This window comes from Castanea sativa, chromosome 8 (assembly GCF_040712315.1).
Source record: "Castanea sativa cultivar Marrone di Chiusa Pesio chromosome 8, ASM4071231v1".
In the NCBI taxonomy this organism is placed as follows: domain Eukaryota; kingdom Viridiplantae; phylum Streptophyta; class Magnoliopsida; order Fagales; family Fagaceae; genus Castanea; species Castanea sativa.
In genome coordinates, this window is record NC_134020.1 from 38,470,741 (window position 1) to 38,495,407 (window position 24,667).

General features: G+C 37.3%; 2 protein-coding genes and 2 pseudogenes across 2 annotated transcripts; all 4 read left to right on the forward strand.

Annotated features, from left to right (window-relative positions):
* Positions 1-495: 495 nt before the first annotated feature.
* Positions 496-1,668, forward strand: LOC142606296 (uncharacterized). Its single transcript, XM_075777672.1, has one exon. It carries the CDS (start codon positions 496-498, stop codon positions 1,666-1,668), a length of 1,173 nt encoding a protein of 390 aa, XP_075633787.1.
* A 10,841-nt stretch (positions 1,669-12,509) lies between these two features.
* LOC142607367 (L10-interacting MYB domain-containing protein-like) lies at positions 12,510-13,528 on the forward strand (annotated as a pseudogene).
* Positions 13,529-15,736: 2,208 nt separating this feature from the next.
* On the forward strand, positions 15,737-17,127 carry LOC142607219 (uncharacterized; annotated as a pseudogene).
* A 624-nt stretch (positions 17,128-17,751) lies between these two features.
* Positions 17,752-23,603, forward strand: LOC142607831 (protein STRICTOSIDINE SYNTHASE-LIKE 3-like). The gene is made up of 4 exons (XM_075779472.1): positions 17,752-18,327; positions 19,298-19,573; positions 22,060-22,227; positions 22,898-23,603. The coding sequence occupies exons 1-4, from the start codon at positions 17,996-17,998 to the stop codon at positions 23,298-23,300; spliced, it is 1,179 nt and encodes a 392-aa protein (XP_075635587.1). The 5' UTR covers positions 17,752-17,995; the 3' UTR covers positions 23,301-23,603.
* Positions 23,604-24,667: the final 1,064 nt, after the last annotated feature.

A 24,667-nucleotide genomic window follows, 5' to 3' on the forward strand; every position in this document is an offset into this window, starting at 1 on the left:
TTGGGCTATCTGATTTTGTGGCCCTTACAATTGGCGCCGTCTATGGGAACATCAAGGAGTTGTGGATTTGCTCTAAGTAGTTATAGCTAACATGGGCTAGGACAAGGAAGAGTCGGTTGGCTCACAAAGGGAGAACCAGTTTGTAAACTTGGAGCGCAGGAGAGATAGGCAACATACCCCAAGTGTTATGGTGGAATCTTACCATACTGAGCATATTGTGCGAAGTCACTCCAGGACTAAGAGTCATGTTTCGCAGGAACAAGAGACACGAAGGTTGTAGTTGGAAGTTGATCGCCTGCGCAGGAAGTTGAGGCGCAGGATACGTGATAGAGGGAGTCCATCTTCCACATCTAGTGATGGTTCAAGGGGAAGCAGGGATCGCTTATATCGCTCCAAGTCTAGAACTCTATCTAGTGAGTCCTATTCTGCTTTTTCATGCCAAGACAAGCTAGGGAAAGGTAGTAGCAAGCGTGAGAAGGGGTCTTCCATCGTGGCATGGGGAATGATGCGATGAGTAAGGCCTTGCGGCAAATTTCTAAGTCACCTTTAGTTAGGAGAATTAATAAGGCCAAGCTCCCTCGTCAGTTTTCTCAGCCAACATTCACTATTTATAACAGGAGGACTGATCATGTGGAGCACGTTAGCCACTTTAATCAGAAGATGGTAGTTCACTTTGGCAACGAAGCTCTAATGTGTAAATTTTTCCCTTCCAGCCTTGGACTTGTGGCTATACGTTGGTTTGATGCCTTAAAGGAGGGGTCAATAGGGCCTTTTGAGGAGCTGACAATGGCATTGGGGGCTAGATTCATAACATGCACCAGAGTCCCCAAGCTAGTAGATTCTTTGCTGCCTATGGCGATGAGAGAAGGAGAGACCCGCAAGACTTACTCGGATAAGTATAGGGAAACTTATAATGAAATAGATGGGAACTGTAAGGATGTGGCTGTGAAAACCTCTAAGGTTGGGCTCCTTACCGAGCATGAGTTGAGAAAGTCGTTGACAATGAAGTCCGCTTCGAACATGTGCCAGCTTATGGAGCATATTGATAAGTATAAGCGAGTAAAAGAGGACCAAATTCAGGGAAAAGGCAAGGCTAAGATGTTCCCGGAAAAAAGGGATCCTCGGGGAGGAGGATATCAGGGTAATCGCCCCAGGAGGGATTTCCCTAACCAGACATCATCCACAAGGGCTCAATTAGTCAATTCGCTGTTTAAAAGGCCAGTGTATCAGATACTAGAGAAGATAAAGAGTGAGCCTTATTTCAAGTGGCCTAACAAGATGGGTGGGGACTCATCCAGGAGAAACCAGAGCCTCTATTGCCATTACCATCAGGATAAGGGACATACTACGGAGGATTGTAGGACCCTGCATGATCATCTGAGCAAGTTGGTGAAGGCAGGGAAGCTTAATCAATTTTTACATCAGCCTATAGGGCAGTTTAGGCACTCAGGGGTTAAGTTTCATAGGGGTAATGTTCCTTGGCCAGCATTGGGCACTATTAATGTGATCTTTACCAAGCCAAGAAGTGATGTTGGGGCTTGTTCTAGGGTTATGTCTGTGGGTGGGGGCCCTGACCTAGATGCCAGAGATCAAGCTCCTAAAAGAGCTAAGGTCATGGTCACCCCTACCTTGGGTTTCTTTAAGGAGGACAAGGAAGGAACATCCTAGCCACATGATGATGCTTTAGGGGTTACCATTAGGATCGGTGGATATGATGTAAAAAGGGTTCTAGTTGATTAAGGAAGCGGAGCAGATATCATGTACCCTAATTTATACAAAAGGTTGAATTTGAAGCCCGAAGACCTAGAAAGGTATGATTCTCCATTGGTGGATTTTGATGGGAAGATAGTGATCCCCCAAGGAATATTAGGTTACTTGAACAAATTGGGGATGAGGAAGTGCAAGTCAACTTCATTGTTGTAGGGGCCTATTCCCCCTATACAGCTATCCTGGCTAGACCCTGGCTTCATGCTATGGGACCGGTCTTTTCAACCTTACATTTGAAAGTTAAATGTCTCGTGTCGGCAATTACACGACCTCTTACAGATCCTATCGTAGAAGTAAAGAACCCAGTCCCATAGCAACGAAAGGGCCCTACAGAGGGGCAAGAGGTCGAGGCAGGTGGGGAGTTATCTGAGGAGTTGGAGAGAGTGGTAATAGAACAGGACAAGGAGAAGTATTTTCAAGTTGGATCCAAGTTGCCGGAATTAGAAAAGGCTACGTTGGTAGGGTTTTTGAAAGTTAACAATGATGTGTTTGCTTGGAGCATTTACGATGTACCAGGGATTGATCTTGGGTTTATATGTCATCAACTGAATGTGAATCCCTTACACCACGTAAGCAGCCTCCACGGCACTCATCCAAAGAGCATGCCGAGGCAGTAACGGTAGAAGTAAATAAGTTGAAACACGCTAGAGCGATTAAGGAGATCTTCTACCCCGAGTGGTTGGCTAATACGGTGGTCGTGAAGAAGAAGAATGGGAAGTGGCATGTCTGCGTGGACTTCACTAATTTAAATAAGGTTTACCCAAAGGATCTCTTTCCCATCCCTAGGATTGACCAGTTGGTGGATGCAACAATGGGACATCCTCGTATGAGTTTTTTGGATGCCTTTCAAGGCTACCATCAAATACCCCTATCATTGTCTGATCAGGAGAAGACACCTATTTGTGCTCCTAATGTGAACTTCCATTATCGTGTGATACCTTTTGGCATTAAGAATGCAGGATCCATTTATCAAAGAATGGTGACGTAGATGTTCGAATTACAAATTAGGAGGAACAACAGGGGAACGTCCTTTTTCAATGACTTATGGGGCAGAGGCTATGATTCCCCTAGAGTCAATGTTCCCAACCCTAGGAACTGATTAGTTCAATGTTGAGGAAAATAACCATTTACTCTTGGGCAGTCTTGATGTGGCCAAGCAAAGAAGAGGTGGTTGCGGTAAAAATGGCACATTACCAACAAAGGCTTAAGCGAGGATATGATAAAGGGGTGAAGTTAAGACCATTAGCTCCTGGAGACTTGGTTTTACAAAAGGTAGTGGGGACAGCAAAGAGCCCCACCTGGGGAAAGCTGAGCCCTAACTGGGAGGGGCCGTATAGGATAACTTCCATTGCTGACATTGGGGTTTATTACTTGGAAGATTTGGATGAAAATGTAATTCTTTGTCCTTGAAATGTAAATAATTTGCGGTGTTACTATTGTTAATGCTATGAACTCCTTGTTTATTCATATTTTGTTCAGCTGTGTTTTATTATGGATGTATTGGGTAAAGTAATCAGTGTGTGTGAAAAATCATAAGTGTTAAACAGAACGTAGGCCTTGTTCGACTCCTCAGGTCCCAAGCCTCGGGTAAATTAACATTGTGTGAAGAATTTTAAGTGTTAAACAGAACTTAAGCCTTGTTCAACTCCTTGAGTCACAAGTTTAGGGTAAATTAACATTGTGTGAAAAATTTTAAGTGTTAAACAGAACCTAGGCCTTGTTCGACTCCTCGGGTCACAAGCCTAGGGTAAATTAACATTGTGTGAAAAATTTTAAGTGTTAAACAGAACATAGGCTTTGTTTGACTCCTCGGGTCACAAGCCTAGGGTAAATTAACATTATATTAATGATTCTTAATGTTGAGCGGAACCGTGGCCTTGTTCAACTCCTAGGGTCACAAGCCTTGGGTGAATTAACAACTCTGGAAAAAGTTTTTGAGTGTTGGCCAGAATTTAGGTCTGATGTGGCCCCTCGAGTCACAGATGGGGAACAAAGCGATCTTTGCAAGAAGCTATCTAATGAACAGTGAAGTTAAAGGCCTTAAGTACTTCCTTGGGTTCCAAGGTCGGTGCCAATGGGTTTGCTTTGGGATTCCAAGTCCATTTTAAAGTAAGTGCATGTTGGAGTTTTTCTTAAGTTCTCTGAGTCAGTTTGTTAATTGTATTACAAGTCATTCTAGATTGAACAGAAGTATAAGAAGTATTGCATAAGAAAGTCAAAGGTTAGTGTGCTGGAATTGTTATAAGGGAAAGAATGGAGCATGAGATATAAACTGACAAGTATAAATTGAATAGCTAAAGAAGCAAAAAGTAGGTTTTAAATTCTTTTTCATTGATGTTTAAGAAATGAAGTACAATGAAAGGAAAAAGGAGGCACCAATTACATCTAAGCCTAATTACAAAAATGATTATCTATTTCTTGGTCTGAGGTGGAGCTATGCTGAGGTTTCTTTTTCTTTTCCTCCTTTCTTTTCTTCTTCCTTGTCTTTGTTCTTCTTCTTCAATTGGAGCACCTCTGTCGTTTCCTCTGCCTCCACATCCACCATTTCGGCTGGAGAAGGCTACTCTTCTCTTTGTCTTTAGTGAGGACAGTAGATGGAGTAGAAGAAGTAGAGGCTGGCTGGGCTAAGGAGGAGGTGGGAGCAGAGCTAGGGTCCAAGGGAGGCTAAGAAGGGCTGGGAGCTAGGCGTAGTGCAGGAGGGAAGTATACCCTATCAAGAGCCCTAATCTCTGATTCAGCACTGAGCCCAGCTGCAATTAACACCTAGCCCCCATACTTCTAGGCAAAAGGCCCAAGCAACTTCTTGGAGTTGGGCGGTAAGACTTTCAGCAGTCTTAGTCATGCTTGCATCATAGGCTGCCTGCTCGACCTTGGCCTCCAACTATTTTTATGTTTGTTTGAGCTCCACCACAGTTAAGGCCATCTTGTTTTCTGCTTTTCATTGGGCCTTCAGAGCATCCGCAGCTTGTTTCTCATAGCTTTTCAAGGCAGAGTCCGCATTTTTCTGAGCTCTCTTCGCCTCAATCAATTGGGCAAGAGTCTCTTTAAGCTTCTTGTCCGCCTCCGCATGGGCTTTCTCAGCTGCTTCTAGCTTGGTCTCGGCTTTCCTTGCCAAGTCCAAGGAGTGGTCCACCCACTCTTCGGCCATAAAGGCAGCTTGGACAGACTGAAAAAAAAAAATGGATGTCAGATAAGGTGTGTATGATTTAACATTATATACCTTTTCTAAGTCCTGTTTCAGAGTGAGGAAGACTTCACGCTTCCTGAAAGACCTTAGCTCTTGCATGTCTTCAGGCAGGCATAATGCCTTTTCTAGGCATTCTGCCACCAGGCTTGAACTGCCTTTTTGGTGGTCCCTTAAGTTGGCATCGTCTAGCACTGGACTGCCAGAGCTAAGGGTGAAAAAGGGCCTCTAGACAATGGGCTTCTTTGGTTGGTTTCCCCCAAGTTCCTTGGAGGTCCCAAAAGATGTGTTTTCATTCTATTGCCCTTTCCATGTTCCGGCTTCTTTGGCTGGGGCTGGTGGGAGGATTGAGTGACCTCTCCTTCCTCTGCACCTTCAGTGCCTTTGCCTCATTGGGCCCTCTTTCGTTTCTTGTCAGCTGCATCAACGGAAGATGCACGTGTAAGGGTGGGAGTGGGTGGTTGAGGCACCACTACTATGGCTGGAAAGGAGCCCCCGGCGTGGGCTATGAGCAAGGCAAGCAGGTCCAGAGTTTTTTCTCGAATCTCATTCCTTCTGGGATGTTGGCAGCCTTTTGGTTGGTACTAACTTGGGCGAGGTGCAAATGGCGTAGAGAGGTACTGGAAGCGTCTTTGGGGTCTTGCTGGTAGAAGACCTCGAAGTTCTTATCTGTCACTTTTGGTTGGGTAGGTTCTAGTGTGGGCTCCTTGGCTTCATCGTCCGAAGGAATAGGAAGTTTGTGAGAGTAGAGAAGCTTGGCTGCTAGTGGGACTGGAAGTTAGGCGTCCTGAGTTCCAGTGGGAGGAGGTTTGGATAGCAGGAATCCCAGGACAGTTACATCTATTAAGGCCAACCGAGGGTCTCTGGCTTTAATAACGTTCCTCGGGCTTTGGAAACATTTGGTGGAGGGCTTGTATCTGAGAATGACATGCGGCTTGGAGTTGACTGTCCTTGTGCAGAAAGATCTCAGACTTTAGGATCCAGTTTAGGTCTGGGAAGTTCACTAGGTGTTTGGCCAGGGTAGTATGGTATTCGTCTGCCAATGAAAACAATGAGAATTAAGAGTTAGTAAAAAAAAAATTCCTCAAAGTTATACAGTTTGGTAATATCCTATATGTATATATGGTCCACGGGAACCCTACCTGGTTCCCCTTCTTGGGTGGGACAGTGTAATCCGTCATGCTAGTCTCCAGAGACGATGAGGAAGTCCTCGTCCATACCCTTACTTGAGTCAGGTAGGCAAGAGATTAACCTAACGGAGGGGACCCTACATTTGATGTAGTATTTGGTCTTTTCTCCTTTTTGGCAGTTGTATACCTAGTTTACGTCATGCCAGGTAAGATTGGTCTCCATTCTTCGATTTAACATGTCAAGACACCCGAGGACCCTAAAGATGTTTGGAGAGCATTAAGTGGGGGTCAGTCTATAGTTCATGAGATAGTCTCTAGTGACCCGTCCCATGGAAGCTCCATCCCGCCTTCTATGAAGGCAATCATTGGAATAACTACGGATTCTGGAGGTCTGTTCTTGACCAGCCATTCACCACATTTGCAGTGTTGGATTTCAACACTGTTGGGAATCCTATATTGCACCCTAAAGATAGCCCTAGCCTAGGGAGTATTTACTACCTTAGCGTATCTACCCATGGAGTTTTATGGTATGAAAAGAATAAACTTGTGCAAGAGACAAGTGAAAGCATGTTCCCACGTGAGAACGCGTGTGGCACGTGTGTAATTTGCTCGTATAACTAAAACTATGCTTTTACCTCAGGGTTAATAGCAAAAGTTTTAGGGGGCTATTATGGGTGCCCAAGGACTGAGGATGAAGTTGAAAAGTTGCAATACTGGAGTGGGGATGTCATGGGCTCAAGAAGGAAAGTCGTCCAAAGAAAGTAAGGGATAAGACAAAGGACTTTAAGGCGTTCTAGGTGGAAGAAGGGTCTGAAGAGAGAGAATCAATGATAATAGAGGAAGTTTCCAGTTTGGAGTAGCTTGCTGCCTCCGCATTAAATGGTGGGCAACAGTTTTATCAACTGCATTAATGAGGAAGTGACATAAACAGTATAAGTCACAACTAAGTAGACTACTTCTACCACCTTCTTTAGATGCAAAAAGGAACAAGTGTCATGAGGAGAGATTTGTTAGGTAAAGATAGGAGGTCAGGATGTGAAGAAGGGAGGAGTATATAAGAAATAATAGGGTTTTCAGAGAAATGATCTATATACAAGTACAAAAATAGAGAAAGAAACAAGAACACTGGGAGAAAAGAGTGAACGATACCATTTTTTTATGTAACTTTGGCCTCTTCGGGCTAGCTTATATTGAGATTAATTCATCTATTCCAAAATATCAACTCTTTCTTCCTTATTTTCATCCTCGAGCAAAGCCCCCTCTTGTTGTTTGTTTCCCTCTCTTTTACAAATTTATTGATTTGGGCCAAGGTTGAACTGTACTAGTCACTGTTCTAAGTGGGCTTGGGCTATCTAATTTTGTGGCCCTTACAACGTTACTATTAAATATATTAAAAAAACATTTTTAAAGCAAAAGTTTATAAAGGAAAGTATACTAAAAATTGGAAACATATGGTATTAAAAATCACATTAATTTCAGAAAATTTTCTAACTAAAACCATTGACAATAGCTATTCAAATTTTGAATTATATTTGAATTTCAAAATTTAGCAATCAACGTATCTAACATTAAGTGATAATTGATTTCCTTAATTCACATAAATGAGTATTAAAATAAAATAAATTATTTTTGTAAAAATATCCAACACAATCCAATGTAATTTTGGAAATCAAAGAACAACCAAAAGTTCAAGGATCCCATGAAACTTCGGAGAATCAAAAGAGTAATATGTTGAAGGATGCACCTGCCATACAATTTGCATTTAAAGATCAAAAGATTAATGAAGTGGGAAAGAAAGATCATAGGAATCTTCTCGTGATTTCGAATAAGCCTAGGCTAATTTTACAAATTGAATTTGTCATTCCTGGTGAGTTCAAAGATGTGAAAATCAAGGTTTTTCTATTCATAAAAATGCTTAAAGAATTGGTGCAAATATCTATGGTCCAAATTCTTATCCTTCAACTATTTAAAGTTCAAGGTCAAGTATTCTCTAATCAATATGAGCAAACATCAATTTTTATATCTCGGAATCTTAAGGACACGATTCATTTGAAGGGGAAGGGAATGTCATGACTCGAGATAATGTGCTGCATAAATTGTTAATTGCATTAGAAGTATTTAAATTTAGGCTTAGTGATAGATCTTTATTTGAATAAGGTAGTAGTAGATTAGTATTGTTATCTGCTTGTATTTAAATTGATCCCTATGTTTTAGGATTTGTTGATGAGATGATCTCATTCTTGTCTATTTATGTACGTTGAATGTACTAATGAGAATTAGCTAGAAAATTAGCCAAAAATGTCTATTCTTCCTCTCAAGTTCAGGAGGCTAGTCATCTTGAATTGACTAATCTATCTTTCAATTATCTCGGTTCATAACAAATTTAAGTTGAAAACACCTTTAAATTTAAATTATAAAAATCTAAATATAAATTGTTAATAGTTTTTTATATTACAATGCTATACCAAATCCCCATTTGAATAATAAATTTCTAGCACAAAATAATTAAAATTGAATAAATTACATTACACTCCTTTCAAGTTTATCGAAAGGAAACTGTCCCCTAATGTTTATATAAAAGACACTTCTCCCTCAAGGTTTGTAAAAATGCAAGAGCTAAGTCCATACTCAAATTTGACATTCAAGTGAGCCACTCTATGGTGTGGTACATAGTGGGTTTAGTACGCCCAACCAAAATGGCTCCAAAACAAACAATAAGGTGCATGCTGCACTGATGAAGGACTGCCAGTGATATACTAGAAAAATGTGGGGATAATATCAAGTTTGCATGGCCCTTATGGCTAGGTCATAGACGTGCTACAATGGCAATTAAAATGAGAAGTAAGGTTTAAAGGTAGAGCAAATTCGAAAAGATTGCCTCAGATCAAATTGTTCTTTGCAACTTGGTAGCATGAAGTTGGAATAGTTACTAATCACAAATCACCATATGCCGTAGTCAATATGTACCTAACCTTACACACACTTTTTAATTAAACTAACACAATATTCCATTTTAAACCCCCCCCCCCCCCTCCTCCCTCCCCCAAACTATGAATGAAATGATACTTTCCTCTTTTGAGGTTTATCCATTTGTGGATGCATGACATTTCCACCTATATGTATAAATTTTTATGAATTTTTTTTAATTGAATATTATTGATGAAAACTTAAATATTGTATTTATATACAAAAACTCATCTGAAGTGTTATTTCATGAAATATTTAGCAATATCATTTTATAAAATCTTAAGGGAGGTTAGTATAATTTACCCTCAACAGTAAGTTTGGTGGCACAAATTTTTACTTTATCATTTTTGATGTGGCATGCTATAGATATATAATTGATTTATAGTTTTTTTTTTTTTTTTTTTTTGAGAAGGAAGCTGACTTGGTTTTATTAATTTGAATCAACTACATCCAATTGTACAATCGAAACAATATGTGATGGGACATTTTTCATCCATACTTGAAACTCTGGTATGCATAATGCATTTTTCGCCAGACTATGAGCTACCCTATTGTCGTTTCTCTTAACATGAGAATACAACAATCTTACATAACTATTAGCAACCCTCTTCACATCTTCTATCAGCAAACCTATTGGAGATAGGCTACACTCCGCTGACTTCATAGCTTTAATCAGTCCAAGTGAATCCCCTTCAAGAATAGCACTTCGGAAACCCAATTCAAGCGCAAAGGACACAGCCTTCAGAGCAGCCAGCGCCTCAATCTCCTCTAGCTTATATGCTTGATGGAATTTTTCTGAACAAGAAGCCAGCACAACTCCATCAGTATCCCGGATAACCACTCCAATTATGGATTTATTAGACTCACTGAAAACAGCGCCATCAAAGTTTATTTTCACCAACCCATCTTGCAAACTTCTCCATCTCAAACCTCCACTGTTGCTATCTGTGACCTGCACTTTAGTAAGCTGCAGATTTGCTCTAAATTGTGCCATCATTTGCTTCACTTGGTCAGCCAAGAGCGGAACAGCTTGTTGATTCACACGAGTTTTATTTCTTTGATTCCACACCATCCAAGCCGTATATACAAACAACTCTAGTGACTTTCCTTCTGCAATCAGCCATGACAGCAACTCTTTAACATCTGTAAACTCAACCTCAGACCTGAAACACCATTCTTCACGATCACCCCAAACCACTTCCAACTTCGGACATGACCAAAGAGCATGCTCGGTCTCCTCCACAACAGAAAGACACCTCTCACAGACCAGGTCAGCTGTGATTTTCCTCTTCATCAGCGCCTGTTTTGTAGGGAGAGCATTACGACAAGCTCGCCAAAGAAAATTTATAATTTTTGGTGGAACTTGCAGCTGCCATATCCCCTTCCAGACCTCTTTATCACGATTTGTTGGGACTTGTGGGATTGCTTCCATCTCAGATTCTTGTTTGAGGAACATACAACCGAACTTGCATGTGTAGTTACCCGATGTGGAGTATGGCCAATACAAGGTGTCCTCAGTTGCAACTCGGCTAAGGGGAATCTTTTTGATCAACTCAGCATCCTCTTCCAAAAATAATCCATCAATCAGCTCCTCATTCCATGTTCTTGTGTTTGGGTTTATAAGCGAATCCACCGTATGGTTTTCGAAACTCTCTAATGGACAAGTTGGCTGCCTTGGAGGGTGTTTTCTTGGCAGCCAACATTGCTGCCATATATTTATTTTTTTCCCCACTTCCAATCCTCCAAATTGCCCCCCTTTGAATAATGTCTCTCCCCCTAAGGATACTCTTCCAAGCATAGGAACCCAACCTTGAGTCGGCAACCTCCATTATTGAAGAATTTAGGAAGAAACGAGCTTTAAATACCTTATAGAAGAGTGAGGTCTTATTACGCAGGAGTCGCCAAGCTTGCTTAGCTAAAAGAGAGTCATTGAATATGGCAAGATCACGAAAACCCATACCACCAATGGTTTTGATTTTGTCATATCCTCTCACTTAACCCAATGTTTTTTTCTACAGTCACCCAGTTGTCCCCACCAAAACTTCTTAATAAGGGACTCAATCTCATTGCATAAACTTATTGGCAATTTGAAGCATCCCATAGTGTAAGTAGGGATAGCTTGAATAACTGTCTTTAACTGTCTTATGTATATAAAAAAAATTGAATAATTATAATAAAATCACCTACCTTAACCAATGTTTCCAAACACTCATCAACCAATCCCATAAAAATAATATTGGGCAAATTACAACTTTTCTACCTATGGTTTGGCAGAAATTTAAGTTGTCTATCTGTGGTTTGAAATTTGACACGGAATTAACTTAGTTAGAGTTTTGTAATTCACTTATGTTAAAAACAACACTAAATATATAGAGCCCGTTTGTTTAGGCATATTGAGAGACAAAAACGTGCGTTTAGCAAATCGTGAAAATCTTGATATGTTTAGCTGGGCGAAATTTGTGAGATTATGTTTTTGAATCTGCAGATTTTTGCGTTTCAGGAAACGCAATTTCCCGTTGTGATTTCAAAATCGCACAATTTGTAAATCATGATACCGCTATTTTTTTTTTTTTTGGCTCAAAACCGAAAATACCTCTGGCTCCATGCTTATCCTCAATCCGCTCCCTTCACCATATATATATCCTCAGTCCTCTGCCTTTAAACTCATCAGTTTCACAAGGATTGGCTCTCTTCTTTGTTTTTACTTTGCTCCGTTTATCATCGTTCTTCATCGTAATTCCAGGTAACTATTTTGTGCCTCATATGAGTCAAATATATTTTAACTATTAAAATCTAGTTATGCATAATATTGGGCCTATTAAGCTGAATCACTTAACCCATCTCTGCACTTGATATGAATCAATTTTGCCCCCCTTTTTTACTTAAATTTAGCTAGGCAATAGCATGATTTGGTTCATTGTTTTTGGTCCACTTGAGATACCATAGTTTTGCAGCTGCACATACTTTGATCAATGGATGCTGTAATTTACAGTATTTGCTATACATTCATTTACAAATCGGTACTTCTTTGGGCTTTTGGCATATTGGTTTACACTATTTGAGATACCATAGTACTCCATGGTTTTGTTGCTGTACAATGTGAAATAATGTCTCTATTAAGTAACTTTGATGCCATGGAATTTCTGCCATAACTTTTCATCCTTTTTGAAATGCATGGGATAATGGCCTTGTATTTTGTTTGTCCTTCCTTAATTATGTGGCCATAGTGATATAAGGTATCAAGATTGTGCTTGTCTCTCTTAAAGAACATCTATTTTGTGGAACAAAATATTGTCCTTAAAACTTGATGTGATTTCTAATATTGAGCTTGCGCATTGTAAGTGACTATACAACCAGAATTTCTTTTATGAAGTGCATGTTTGTCTAATAAGCGTGATGGGTAAGCCATCCCAAAATATTAACATTAATATTAATATTAACAAACTTTTTTTTTTTTTTAGATGGGTAAGTCATCCCAAAATAGCTCAAATGTTAGAACTTAATGGCCATCAAGAGTAACAACTATCTTTTGTGAAGCTTGTGTGGATGAGGTATTTAAGGGTAATCGACCTAATACCCACTTTAGTAAAAAGGGTTGGACAAATATTATAGTAAATTTTGAAAAGAAAACTGGAAAGGAATATCCTAGGGTGAAGTATAAGCATAAATGGGATAGTTTGAAGAAAGATTGGGTACTTTGGAATAAGTTGAAGGGAAGTGAAACTGGATTGAGATGTGATGCAGCCAAAGGAACAATAGCTGCAACTGATGAGTGGTAGGGGAGGAAACTAATGGTATGGTTTGTATAACCCATTGTACATATTTTGTATTAGTAGATAAACCATGCTATTTGAGTTATTAATGAAAATATTCAAAATTGTAGGAGGTTCCTGAAGCTGCAAAATTTCGAGAGAAAGGTTTAGAGAATGTTGACTTATTAGACATTATGTTTAAGGACATTGCGGCCACAGAAGATTTAGCATGGGCCCCTACTTCAGGTGTGTTACCTGATGATCTTGAGACACCTAAGGAGGGGTTAGATGATACTTCTGCTGACTCATCTTCTCCAAATGATGATGATGACGTTCATGAAGATGAGACTTCTAACCTCACACAACCACCTAACCCAACACAAAAGAAAGGAAAGAAGCAAGTTTTACCATCATCCACATAGAGCAAAGAAAAGAAAGGAGGAACGACATTATAGTTGACACAACAGCTTAGTCATATCTGTGATGTTGTGGAGTTAAAGAACTCAGCTTTTTAAGTGGAGCCAAGTAGTACTATTCGTAATATCATGGAATGCGTGTGCACCTTAGATGGCATTGAGAAGGGTTTCGAACTCTACCTCATGGTAGCACGTATTTTTCAAAAACAAGAGAAGAGAGAGATGTTTGTCATGATGGAAGAACCATATTTACAACTTCAGTTTCTTCAAGAGGAGGCAAGATTGTTAGGAGGGCACTACTTTGGCACTTAGGGTGTTTTATGTTTTATCCTATGAATAATGATTTATGGAAGAAAGATGTTTAATGTTTTATTATTTTATCCTTTGAATAATGTGGCTGTTAGGGAGGTCACTACTTTGGCAATTAGGTGTTTTATGTTTTATCCTTTGAATAATTTTTTATGGAAGAGAGAGATGTTTTTAATAATTTATTGTTTTATACTTTGAATAATGTGGATGTTAGGGTGTTTGAACTTGTTGGGTTGTTAGGGTGTTTGAATTACAAATATAGAAGCTTGGCTGTATGCCAAAGAACTGCGTTGTTTTAGCCACTACCCTCTGTCATTCTTTCTTAACTTCTATCCCTGCACATTTTAAATTCCCCATATGCTTTGTTTTATGACGTTCTTTTCTATATTGATTCAATTGTCTGGTTAGTGCAGACAAAATCTCAACTGCCAGTGCTACATGGTTCGTATCAACAGTTGAAGTATTAGTTATAAATTTCAAAGACACTAATAAGAAACTCTAAGAAATGACAAGGATGGGTCTTAACTCTGCTTGGACATTGAAATTTTAGTAGCACTTAGTTTTCAGGTTGTTATAAGTCCATATGGTTTACAATCTCCCTGACTTGATGTTAACTAGTATTTTTACTATTGTACTCTATTAGGGATCATACTAAATTTTTCCTAGGTAATAAAAACAGTGATCCTTTAACTGACAGATGCCAGTTTCTTTACTTGACATACAAAATTGCTTTGCACTTTAAAAATTCTGTTAGTGTGTTCTTTTTAATTAGCTCTAGCTGATGATTTATTTCTATTTAGTAATTTAGTGGATAAATTGGATTGAGAGGCTCAAACAGAGGCCCATACATATATATATGGTCTCAGGTGCAGCCAATACATATTTTCCTTTCTTATGCGATGTTCATACTGCTTTGTGCATAAATCTTAACTTGTAACTGATTGATGTAAACATAGAGCAATCTGACAAGAATAAAACCCAAATTTCATTTTTAGATGTACCATTTTCTTTTGTATTATACCTATAAAAAATGCTTTACTATTATTAGTTTTTCATGTGACATTGAATCACCTTACATGTAAATTTTGATGTTGTTTGTTTGGTTGATACTGTTTTGGTTATGCTACATCACTACCTAATGTTATTATAGAAAGGTTGTTCCCAAATGTTGATATTTGGTGACACATTGTTAATTATGTTCTGGAAACAACTTGTTTATACGTTGTTTATTTATTTTCCACCCTTCTACTTGTCTAATGCCATTATTTCATAATGAACAACGACCATCACTATACTGATCTCTGTTCATTCTCTCCCTCCATCTATTAAAAATTTGTCACAATGTTTCATATTACCTGGTTCATACTCTCATATGTGTGTTATTGCAACTACTCATCAAGAAACTTGCCTTTTTTTTAAGTAACAAGAAACTTACAGTTCTGTAAAGGAAACTTACATTTTTCCAACTTTATTGATTAGTATTTTTCTTGAATGGTTGTGCTACCATCCTCACAAGTAGTCCATAATAATTTTGACGAATATATATAAGTTTGACTAATATAATTTTGTCAATTGTTTTCATTCGGGATCAATTGGGCACTGGGAGACTAGAGCACCCTATTGCATATGATCATTAATTAAGCCTCTCAATCTATTCTCCTGTCAAATTTGTGTGGATGGCCAGTTAACATATTAATGATTATATATATATATATATATATAATCTATTCTTTGGATCCACTAGGGGTTGTGTTAAGCATTTGTGCTTAAGTTATGTGATTCAACCCACAATAGCAGTACAATCCATTTTGCAGTACAGTCCAGTCACTGCACACTCAGACGCACCCTCATGTAGGCACACACGCACCCCTCTGCAGCAATATACGGACCACTTGTGCACACACACACGCACACTCCCCGGCACACCCTTACACACACAGCTGTCACACCTATACACACACACCCTTGCAGCAATATACGCACCACCTGTGCACACCCTTACACCTACTTACAAATATCTACATATATCAAGTCTACAATTGTCACAATGCCTATTTACAAATATCTACAAATATCCACCCATGCATACCTTTACAAATATCTACAAATATCCACACTGTCACCCTACAGTACCTATCATTTAAATGTTTACTCATTTTTTTTATTCTGATTTATCTAATTTATTACTATAATATTTTAGGTGATATTCCTATGGATTACAATTATCATATTGATAATAGTGATGAAGATCATTCTTATGATGTGGAAAATGATGAATATGATGATGAGGAATTATATGATCTTGTTGTTGCTGGATGTCATGTTGCAGTGATATATTATATGAAATATATTGATAAACAACCTTGTAGAGATTCTGAACAAACTGGCTATATGTGGTTGATGGATTGTTTGACGGGTAATGAAACGAGATGTTATGAAATGCTTAGAATGAAGTCACATGTTTTCCTTCAATTGTGTAATGTTTTACAACATACATATGGGCTTCAGCACACAAGGCATATTAGGCTTGAAGAGTCAGTAGGTATATGTTTAATGATACTTGGACAAGGAGCTTATTATAGGATGGTTCAAGAAAGATTCCAACATTCTAGTGAGACTATACATAGACATTTTCATAGAGTTCTGAAACGCCTTAGCATAATGTCAATAGATATCTTCAAGCCTTCTGACCCTACATTTAGTGTAGTTCCAAGACATATACAGAAGAATCCATTGTACATGCCACACTTTCAGGTATTCATTTCATACATTCTAATTTGTTTCTAATATTTGTTAGGATTATTTCCTAAGTATCTAAACTTTATATTCTATTTTAGGACTGCATTGGTGCCATTGATGGTACACATATCCAAATTGTTGTTGGAGACGACAAGAAAGCTTCATATTATAATAGAAAGGGTGTAACATCTTTTAATGTGATGGCAACATGCAATTTTGATTTACTTTTCACATTTGTTATGGCTGGATGGGAGGGTGCAACACATGATACACGTATTTTCATAGATGTTATTCGTCGACAATCTGTCAACTTTCCAAATCCATCACCAAGTATATAAAATTTTTATATATTAAATATGTATGAAGGATATTATTTATGTACATCTAACATTTTTTTTTCTCTTTTACTAGGAAAATATTATTTAGTTGATGCTGGATACCCCTTAAGGAAAGGATATTTGTCACCTTATAAGGGACAGAGATATCATCTTTCAGATTTTCGACGAGCTGGTCAAGGGAATCACATAGAAGAGAGGTTTAATTATGTTCACTCATCACTTAGAAGTGCAATTGAGTGAACTTTTGGAGTGTGGAAGAATAAATGGAAAATTTTGAAGCAAATGCCACCTTATGACATTAAGCACCAAAGAAACATTATAGTTGCTACTTGTGTTTTGCATAATTTTAGTAGAAAACATGATAGGGAAGATGAGGGATTCAATTGGGATGAACATGGCTTGGACAGACTAAGAAGCAATAGTAGTGGATAAGGTAGTAGCAGACAGGCAAACGTTGAAAATATACAAGATGAGGAGATGAAATTTGTTCGTGACAAAATAACTCGATCTATTTGCGGGTTGTAAACAATATTTTTATTATTTCTATTTTGGTGTTTTGGTTTTTAATTTTTTGGATAAGAACTTTTTTATTATTATAATGGATTGTCTAGTATTGATATTGTTGGCAATTAACATTTTAATATAATTATTTTCCTAATTAGTTTAATATCTTTTTCTTGATGAGTTATTTTTAATATTTTAAATTTGATAAACTTCTCTCCGTGAATTTCAACAACCAAAACATTATTATTGTTGTTATTATTAATGTAATTGTTAAGCTTAATTACATATTTTCAATAATAAAAAAAACACTGATCACAGGCTAAATGACAATATAACCTTCAAAAAATAGCTAAGTCTTTTTTTAGAATTTACACTCAAAACAACTATTTTTAAATCAGCTTATCCAAATGCTTAATATGGCTTTAAAAATAGAAAACACATATTTTTACATTTTTATCAAATACTTATCTGTGGTTTTTAAAATAAAGTTTTCAAAACGCATGTTTTAAAAATGCCACACATTTTAAAACAGTTTACCCAAATAGTCCAAATATTGTTCCCCTTTTATGTTTAATTGTTTATTTCCTCCAAAAAGTACAAATATATATAAATACAAAATCAAATAAAATAAAAAGAAAGGATTTCAAACAAGTAGGCTACTAAGACAAGGTCATTGATATCGACGTCCCTTATCTACCAGACTACTACCACTACCAGCAAATGCTTCACCTACTCCTCTTTTACACATCTAACTGATGAATTTTTTTTCCAAGTACAAAGACTCTCCCTCTCTGCCTTTCTTGCTTTCAACTTTGAACCTGTAACAGCCATTCTTTAACAGGGAGTGCACGTGTTGTCACGTTGCTTCTGTTTCTCTGTGTCAGCGACAATGTCACCGTTCGGAGCCTTGGCGGGGCTCTTCTTCTTGCTCTTAGCCTTGTACTGTGGCACAGACCCTCTGAGGCACAGTGCAATCTCTGACTTCCCAGACTTCGAATCGTACAGAGTGGACATGCCACCTTGGTCCCAGGTTCCCACAGATAAAGATAGCCAGAATTTGCTTCAGAATTCGGAAATTAAGTTCCTCAACCAAGTCCAAGGCCCTGAGAGTGTAGCCTTTGACCCTCTTGGCCGTGGACCCTATGCTGGTGTCGCTGATGGCCGGGTCGTCCTCTGGAATGGCCAGTCCTGGATTGATTTCGCTTACACTTCGCCTAATAGGTCAGATTTTTTTGTTTTTTGGTGTAATGGGGTTTCTGGGTTTTTGTCGGTTTATGAGTTTCTGAGCTGGGTGGTATGTTGTGTGGGTCCCACATCACCTGTGAAGAAAATGATGACTCATAATATCAGCTTTTATATTGTATATTTAGTGAAATTACACGGGTTGCACCCTTTTCTGCCTTTTTTTTTTTTTTTTTTTTGGGTAAGAGCTAGTAGTTTAAAGCTTGATTCTTGACATGAGAGAGCATTTAGCCTGAAAATACTGAATTTGCATGTTAAAAAGAAGGGAATAGAGATGGAATATATAGAAGAGCAAACATGTAAAAAGTGCGACATGGATAACTTATTTGAATCACATTTATATAAGCGCCGTGAGCGGTTATGGTAGGAAAGCCCCACTAGTTGCCCTCCTAACCATTTATATTTACCCAAAAAAAACAAAACGTTTGTGAGGGAAATGTGAAATATTATATTAATTGAGATGTAAGAATCATGTCATATGTTTTGATTATCAAAAGAAGTGTTGTGTTCACGTTCCACACTCATATAAATTATAATCTCCAAGATGCCAATGGTTGGATTTTGTAAAGGAATTATTTCTTGGTGGATTCTTATTTAAATTTTTGGTTTTCTTCATGTTTGTATTCTTCACTCTTCAGAATACTCTTTCATCCTCCATCATGTTGGTTATAGTTTGTCTTTTTATTCGCTGTTTGGTAGTCTTCGTCATATGGCTCAGACCTATAAGCAAACAAATTATGAGAACATGTCACATGAGATTAGAAAATGAATGGTTCCATGTAATTAACAGCTTCCTTGATTAATAGAATTTGTCTGAGTCATTCTCCTGTGTTTTGCTACTTTGTTAAAAAAATAATTCCCAGTTGTGTTTTTTCCTTTTGGTTATTTATCTTTGCAATAATGCCTTTGGGAATGATAATTTGTAGTCCATCTATTATTTGGGATTCAGGTCAGAACTGTGTGATCCAAAACCATCGCCTTTGAGTTACTTGAAGAATGAGCACATATGTGGCAGGCCTTTGGGGCTCCGATTTGACAAGAAAACAGGCGATTTATACATTGCAGATGCATATTTTGGGCTACTGAAAGTGGGACCAGAAGGTGGTTTGGCAACATCACTAACAACTGAGGCAGAAGGGGTTCCATTGAGGTTCACCAATGATCTAGACATTGACAAAGAAGGGAATATTTATTTTACAGATAGTAGCACCAAGTATCAGAGGAGGTAGGCCATCTAATTCTCTTCCTTCTGAGAAGGTGACAATGCATTTTTTTGAAGTTGTTACTTCTTTGGATGTTAGTTAGTGATACATGATTCGATAGTAGGCCCTCTAATACTATTCCTTCTGAGAAGGTGACAATGGATTTTTTTGACGTTGTTACTTCTTTGGATGTTAGTTAGTTATACATGATTCGAGAATGTCAAAGAGACCCACTTATTTTGTTGTAGTGTCCCACTCGCTGCTGAAATGCCACTTCCCCTATACAGTGCACAATAGAATGCACAACCCTTAATTTGTAATGAGAAGCATTAGAATGCTTATTGTCCTTTAGGGCATAAAGAAGAATGTAGTTTCCCTTTCTTCTATTGCAGTGGGACATCGACTTATTCTGAAAGGCATTAAAATGACACTTCTGTGCATAAAACTAATGCTGTTAGAAAAAGGACTAATATTTCTTAATAGCAATGACCAGCATACCAGGGTATATGGTTTTTAACTTCATAGATCAGTATGGATGATAATTTTAGGCTAAGAGCCTTGTAGCTGAACTGGCACCTCTTGGTATTTACAATGTAGACATCTAGGGATCAAATCATTCTTTCCCGAACTATCGATTTATCAAAAAAGTATCGATGATAATTTGAGAGAGTTGATACTTCCCCTGCAATGACCCTTCAGATATTCAACTGATTTGAAAGAGTGATTGTGAGTAACTTCTTTCTGTTAAACTAGTAATGATGGATGGTGCAGTGACCTGTCAGGAAGTGATATAATTTGGTTTGTCTAATTATTGCGTTTGTACATGTTTATTCAAAATTTGTGATAATTGAAAATGTTGTATTTAAGTTGTCATATCAGGTCCCATTGAGTGTCTATTAACAATTGAGAAATGAATAAAAACCCAAGTTCCACGTAGAGTTTTTCTTGTATAATGACTCTCACCATCCACTTTTCTCATTTTAACCTGCATATTTGATATGATGGTATGCATGGATAATTTTTAAGTGGCAATGAATTTCTTTATCCAAATTTACCAAATTATATGAATTTCTTAAATATGCAGATTAGACCACCATATCTCTATCAGATTTACATTCTGAATGATTGTAAACATGGTAATATCGCATCTTCTGCAAATTTTTCACAAAAAGATTAGATATATAAGATTGCTGGTTTAATATCCACTAGGTGCACTTGTAACTTAGCAATAAAAAAATAAAAAATTATTGGCAAATATTTCTTAAAACAAAGACGATGTTCTTTCTTCTTTTTATGCATTAGTTATGGATACACTTACTAGATTGATTCAAGATGAAGCTTCATGGTGTATGGTTTTTGCATACAATATACTTTAGTGGATGAAACTAAATGTGGAGTCAAAGCCAAGCTTGAAACTTTTAGCTTTAGAATTTAAAGGCTTTTGGTTAAGTAAGTCTAAGACAGAGTATATAGGGTGTAAATTCAGTAACAAGAGAAACAAAGATGAAGGGGATGTAAAACTTGATGGCCAAGAGATACCACGGAGTAAGTGATTTCAATATCTCAGATTAATAATTATAAGAATGGTGAGATTGAAGAGAATGTGAATCATAGGATAAGAGTAGGATGGTTGAAGTGGAGAAACGCATAAGGAATAATGTGTGATTGTAGAATACCTACTAAATTAAAGGGAAGGTTTTACAGGACTGTTGTAAGACTAGGCATGCTATATGATATTGAATACTAAAATATGTTTATAAAATGAGTGTATCTAAACTTAAAATGAATATGTGAAAATGCAAGGAAAGATAGAATATGAAATGAAGAAATTCAATTAAAAATAGGGGTGGGTCCCATTTATGAAATGATGAAGCTAAATCACTTGAGATGGTTTGGTCATATGCAAAAGAGAGTGATTAATGCACTTGTAAAAAAGAGTAACTTGATCAAAGACAAGGGAATGAAAAGAGGCAGAGAAAGACCTAAAATAACATGTAGAAATATTAAAAAATGACTTTGTTGTTGTTGTCTTGGTTCCATGAACATTTCAGATTTTGAGAGGATATTAATTTTCCTGATCTTATGTTATTTTAACTACCAAAAATTTTGGAATCTTGAATTTGTGACATCTCCATTTTTTCCCAATGCTTGAATTTGTTCTTGAATCTTGAATTCTTTCCCTAGTATGTATAAAACTCTTGTATCAACTTGTTTTCATATAATACCCAAATGCTTTCAGAATTATCAGTCAGTTAATTTCTGAACTCTGAAATTGTATAATGCCAAAGATGGTTGCAACCCAGCAAATCATTGGTTTAGAAGTAATTTAAGACTGCTGCTGTCAGGTGTCAAGTTGTCTGGGTGGCCCCTAATAGATTTCTCCAGCTCCTTTTGTGTTCGGTAGAACTCCTCAGTTTTTTCTGCTAGTTTCTTAATGATCATTCGGCCTTTTCTTTTTAACAGCGTGAAAACCACTATGCATCAGTGCTAACACGGTTATTTCATGCAGGAACTTCATGCAGCTGGTTTTTTCTGCAGAGGATACTGGGAGGGTACTGAAATACAATCCAACTACTAAAGAAACCATTGTCCTTGTTAGGAATATCCAATTTCCAAATGGTTTGTCTTTAAGCAAAGATGGTTCCTTCTTTGTCTTTTGTGAAGGATCCATTGGCAGGTGAGGACCCTCACTGTGAATGTATGCCACTTATATATAGGAAATGTCTTTGTCTAGAGTCACATGACATGGACCCTCATTTTGCTCAATTGTTATTCATTGCATTGTTTGCCTTTTAAATTAGTAGTCAGTAGTCACAAATTTAATTTATTATACGATTATTGGAATTGAATTGGGACTACTTTGGTATACTTTTCATCATGAGACTACTTTGGTCATCATGAGACTATTTGGGTATACTTTTCATGAGAGAGAGATAGAGATAGAGATAGAAAATATTGCTTGCTTTTGGCAGAGTTCTATAAGAAGTTTTAACTCTGAAGTTGCCAGATAGATGTTTCTCAGAAAATATTTTCCAAAGTACTGTACTCTTTCCTTGACATTTTTCCCTTTGACAGAAGATCTATGAGAAACATATAACTCATCTGTATTTTTGTCCATATGTTTTGTTCAACAGTGTTTAGAATACCTTTATATCAAATTGGTACAGCTGAACAATTTTAAAGTAAGCTGGTATGTTATGATCATCAATTGATATAGTCCGCATGCATATATCCCAAGTAGGTTTCCTGAGAATAGTTTTGGGTCATTGAAGCCATTGTTATCAGAAATAATTTTTGCAGTAATCTTTTGGTTATTAGTGAAGTCTGATATCATCTTGATTATGTAGGTTAAGCAAGTATTGGTTGAAAGGCGAGAAAGCTGGGACTTCAGAGGTATTAGCAATCCTACCTGGATTTCCTGACAATGTCAGGACAAACGAAAAGGGCGAGTTTTGGGTGGCAGTCCACTGTCGACGAAATATGTATACTTATCTATGCGCATTATACCCACAAGTTAGGAAATTTTTACTCAAGCTCCCAGTTCCCGCAAAAATTCAGTTCCTGCTTCACATTGGGGGCAAGCCCCATGGAGTTGTTGTCAAGTACAGTCCAGAGGGTAAGCTTTTACAGATATTGGAGGACAGTCAGGGGAAGGTAGTTAAGGCAATAAGTGAAGTGGAAGAGAAGGATGGGAAACTGTGGATGGGCAGTGTTTTGATGCCTTTCATTGCAGTTTACAACTTGAATTGAAGCAAAAAAATCTGTAATCCTGATAAAGGGCTTTCATTGCTCATGCTGGGGGTGGCTCCTACGTAACACTTCCCCCACTAAAAAATGTTTTTTCCCATAATTTTCCACTTTTAAGATTCCGAAATGTTTTCAGTAACAGGGCTAGAATATGATGATTTTACGATGGTATTCCATGTTTCAATATGTATCAAGTATATTGTTTTCATGGACTGACTTTGACTTATGTCGAAATTTGTTCATTTTGCTTTCTTCTAATGCTACAATTAAAACTTAAAAGTAAAATGATGCAGATTGGTTAAGGAAGAATAATGTATTTTAATATTTTATATTGTTTATTCTTTCCTAGTGAAATTAGGATCTATTTGCTTTTATAAGTTCAATTAAAATCTTTTTTCTAGTTGAATTAGGATTTTAATTGTTTTTCTTTTCTTAATTAAATTGTTTTTCCTTTCTCAAGTAGAAGTATGTTTATTATTACTTTTCCTAGAAGGAGTGGGAGAAATTATATTACTATAAATACTCTTTATTGAGAGGTTGATTAATGCTATGTGTTTATTAATAAAAGTTTGCTAGAGAGGTTTTCTCTATTGTTTTGCCTACTAACCTAGTGTTCTTGTAGAACTTAAGTTTCGTGAAAGAGTTGTAGTAATTGTATGTTATAGATTCTGCTTCTACATGCCTACGCTGCATCATAATATATATTAATAATGCTTTTTAAGACATGCATAAATACTTAAAAGGCATTTTCTGTGAATGCCAAAGTTATTTTGTTGCATTTCTCATTTGGCAATCACAATTCCTTGAAATGCAAATGCAAAGAACAGGGAAAGAAAGTCACTCCCCTACTTAAATGTCATAAATTACAAAGAATGCTTTAGCAAAGGCATGCTAGAAAATGGCGGCCTACGGAGAAATCAGGAGGTACTCTCTTCCCTTAACTCCCTTAACTTGACTGCATAATTACGCTTATCTACTTATTAGACTCAGTAGGACAAACTTTTAGACCTCACAAATGGATGATTCAAGATCTTGAGATATGATGATATAGATGATTGTAACCTTAACTCAAGGTGGTACCTACAATGGATGAAAGAAAGAAAAAGTAGAGCACTGGTGGGGTGTTCAACCACCAGCACTCGGATACCAAAGTTCAATCTCTCCTTTTTAGTGAAATAGTCACTCTAGAATTGAGCACCAATTTTCTTGAGGTCGGTTTGTGTTGATATTGGGCCCGTATGGCTTGAATTGCCAAGCCCAATTCGGTCATCTAAACCAAATACAAGCAGTAATAAAAAAAACCTCACTAGCCGACTTTAACATATCAAAATATATATATATATATATATATATATATATATATATATATA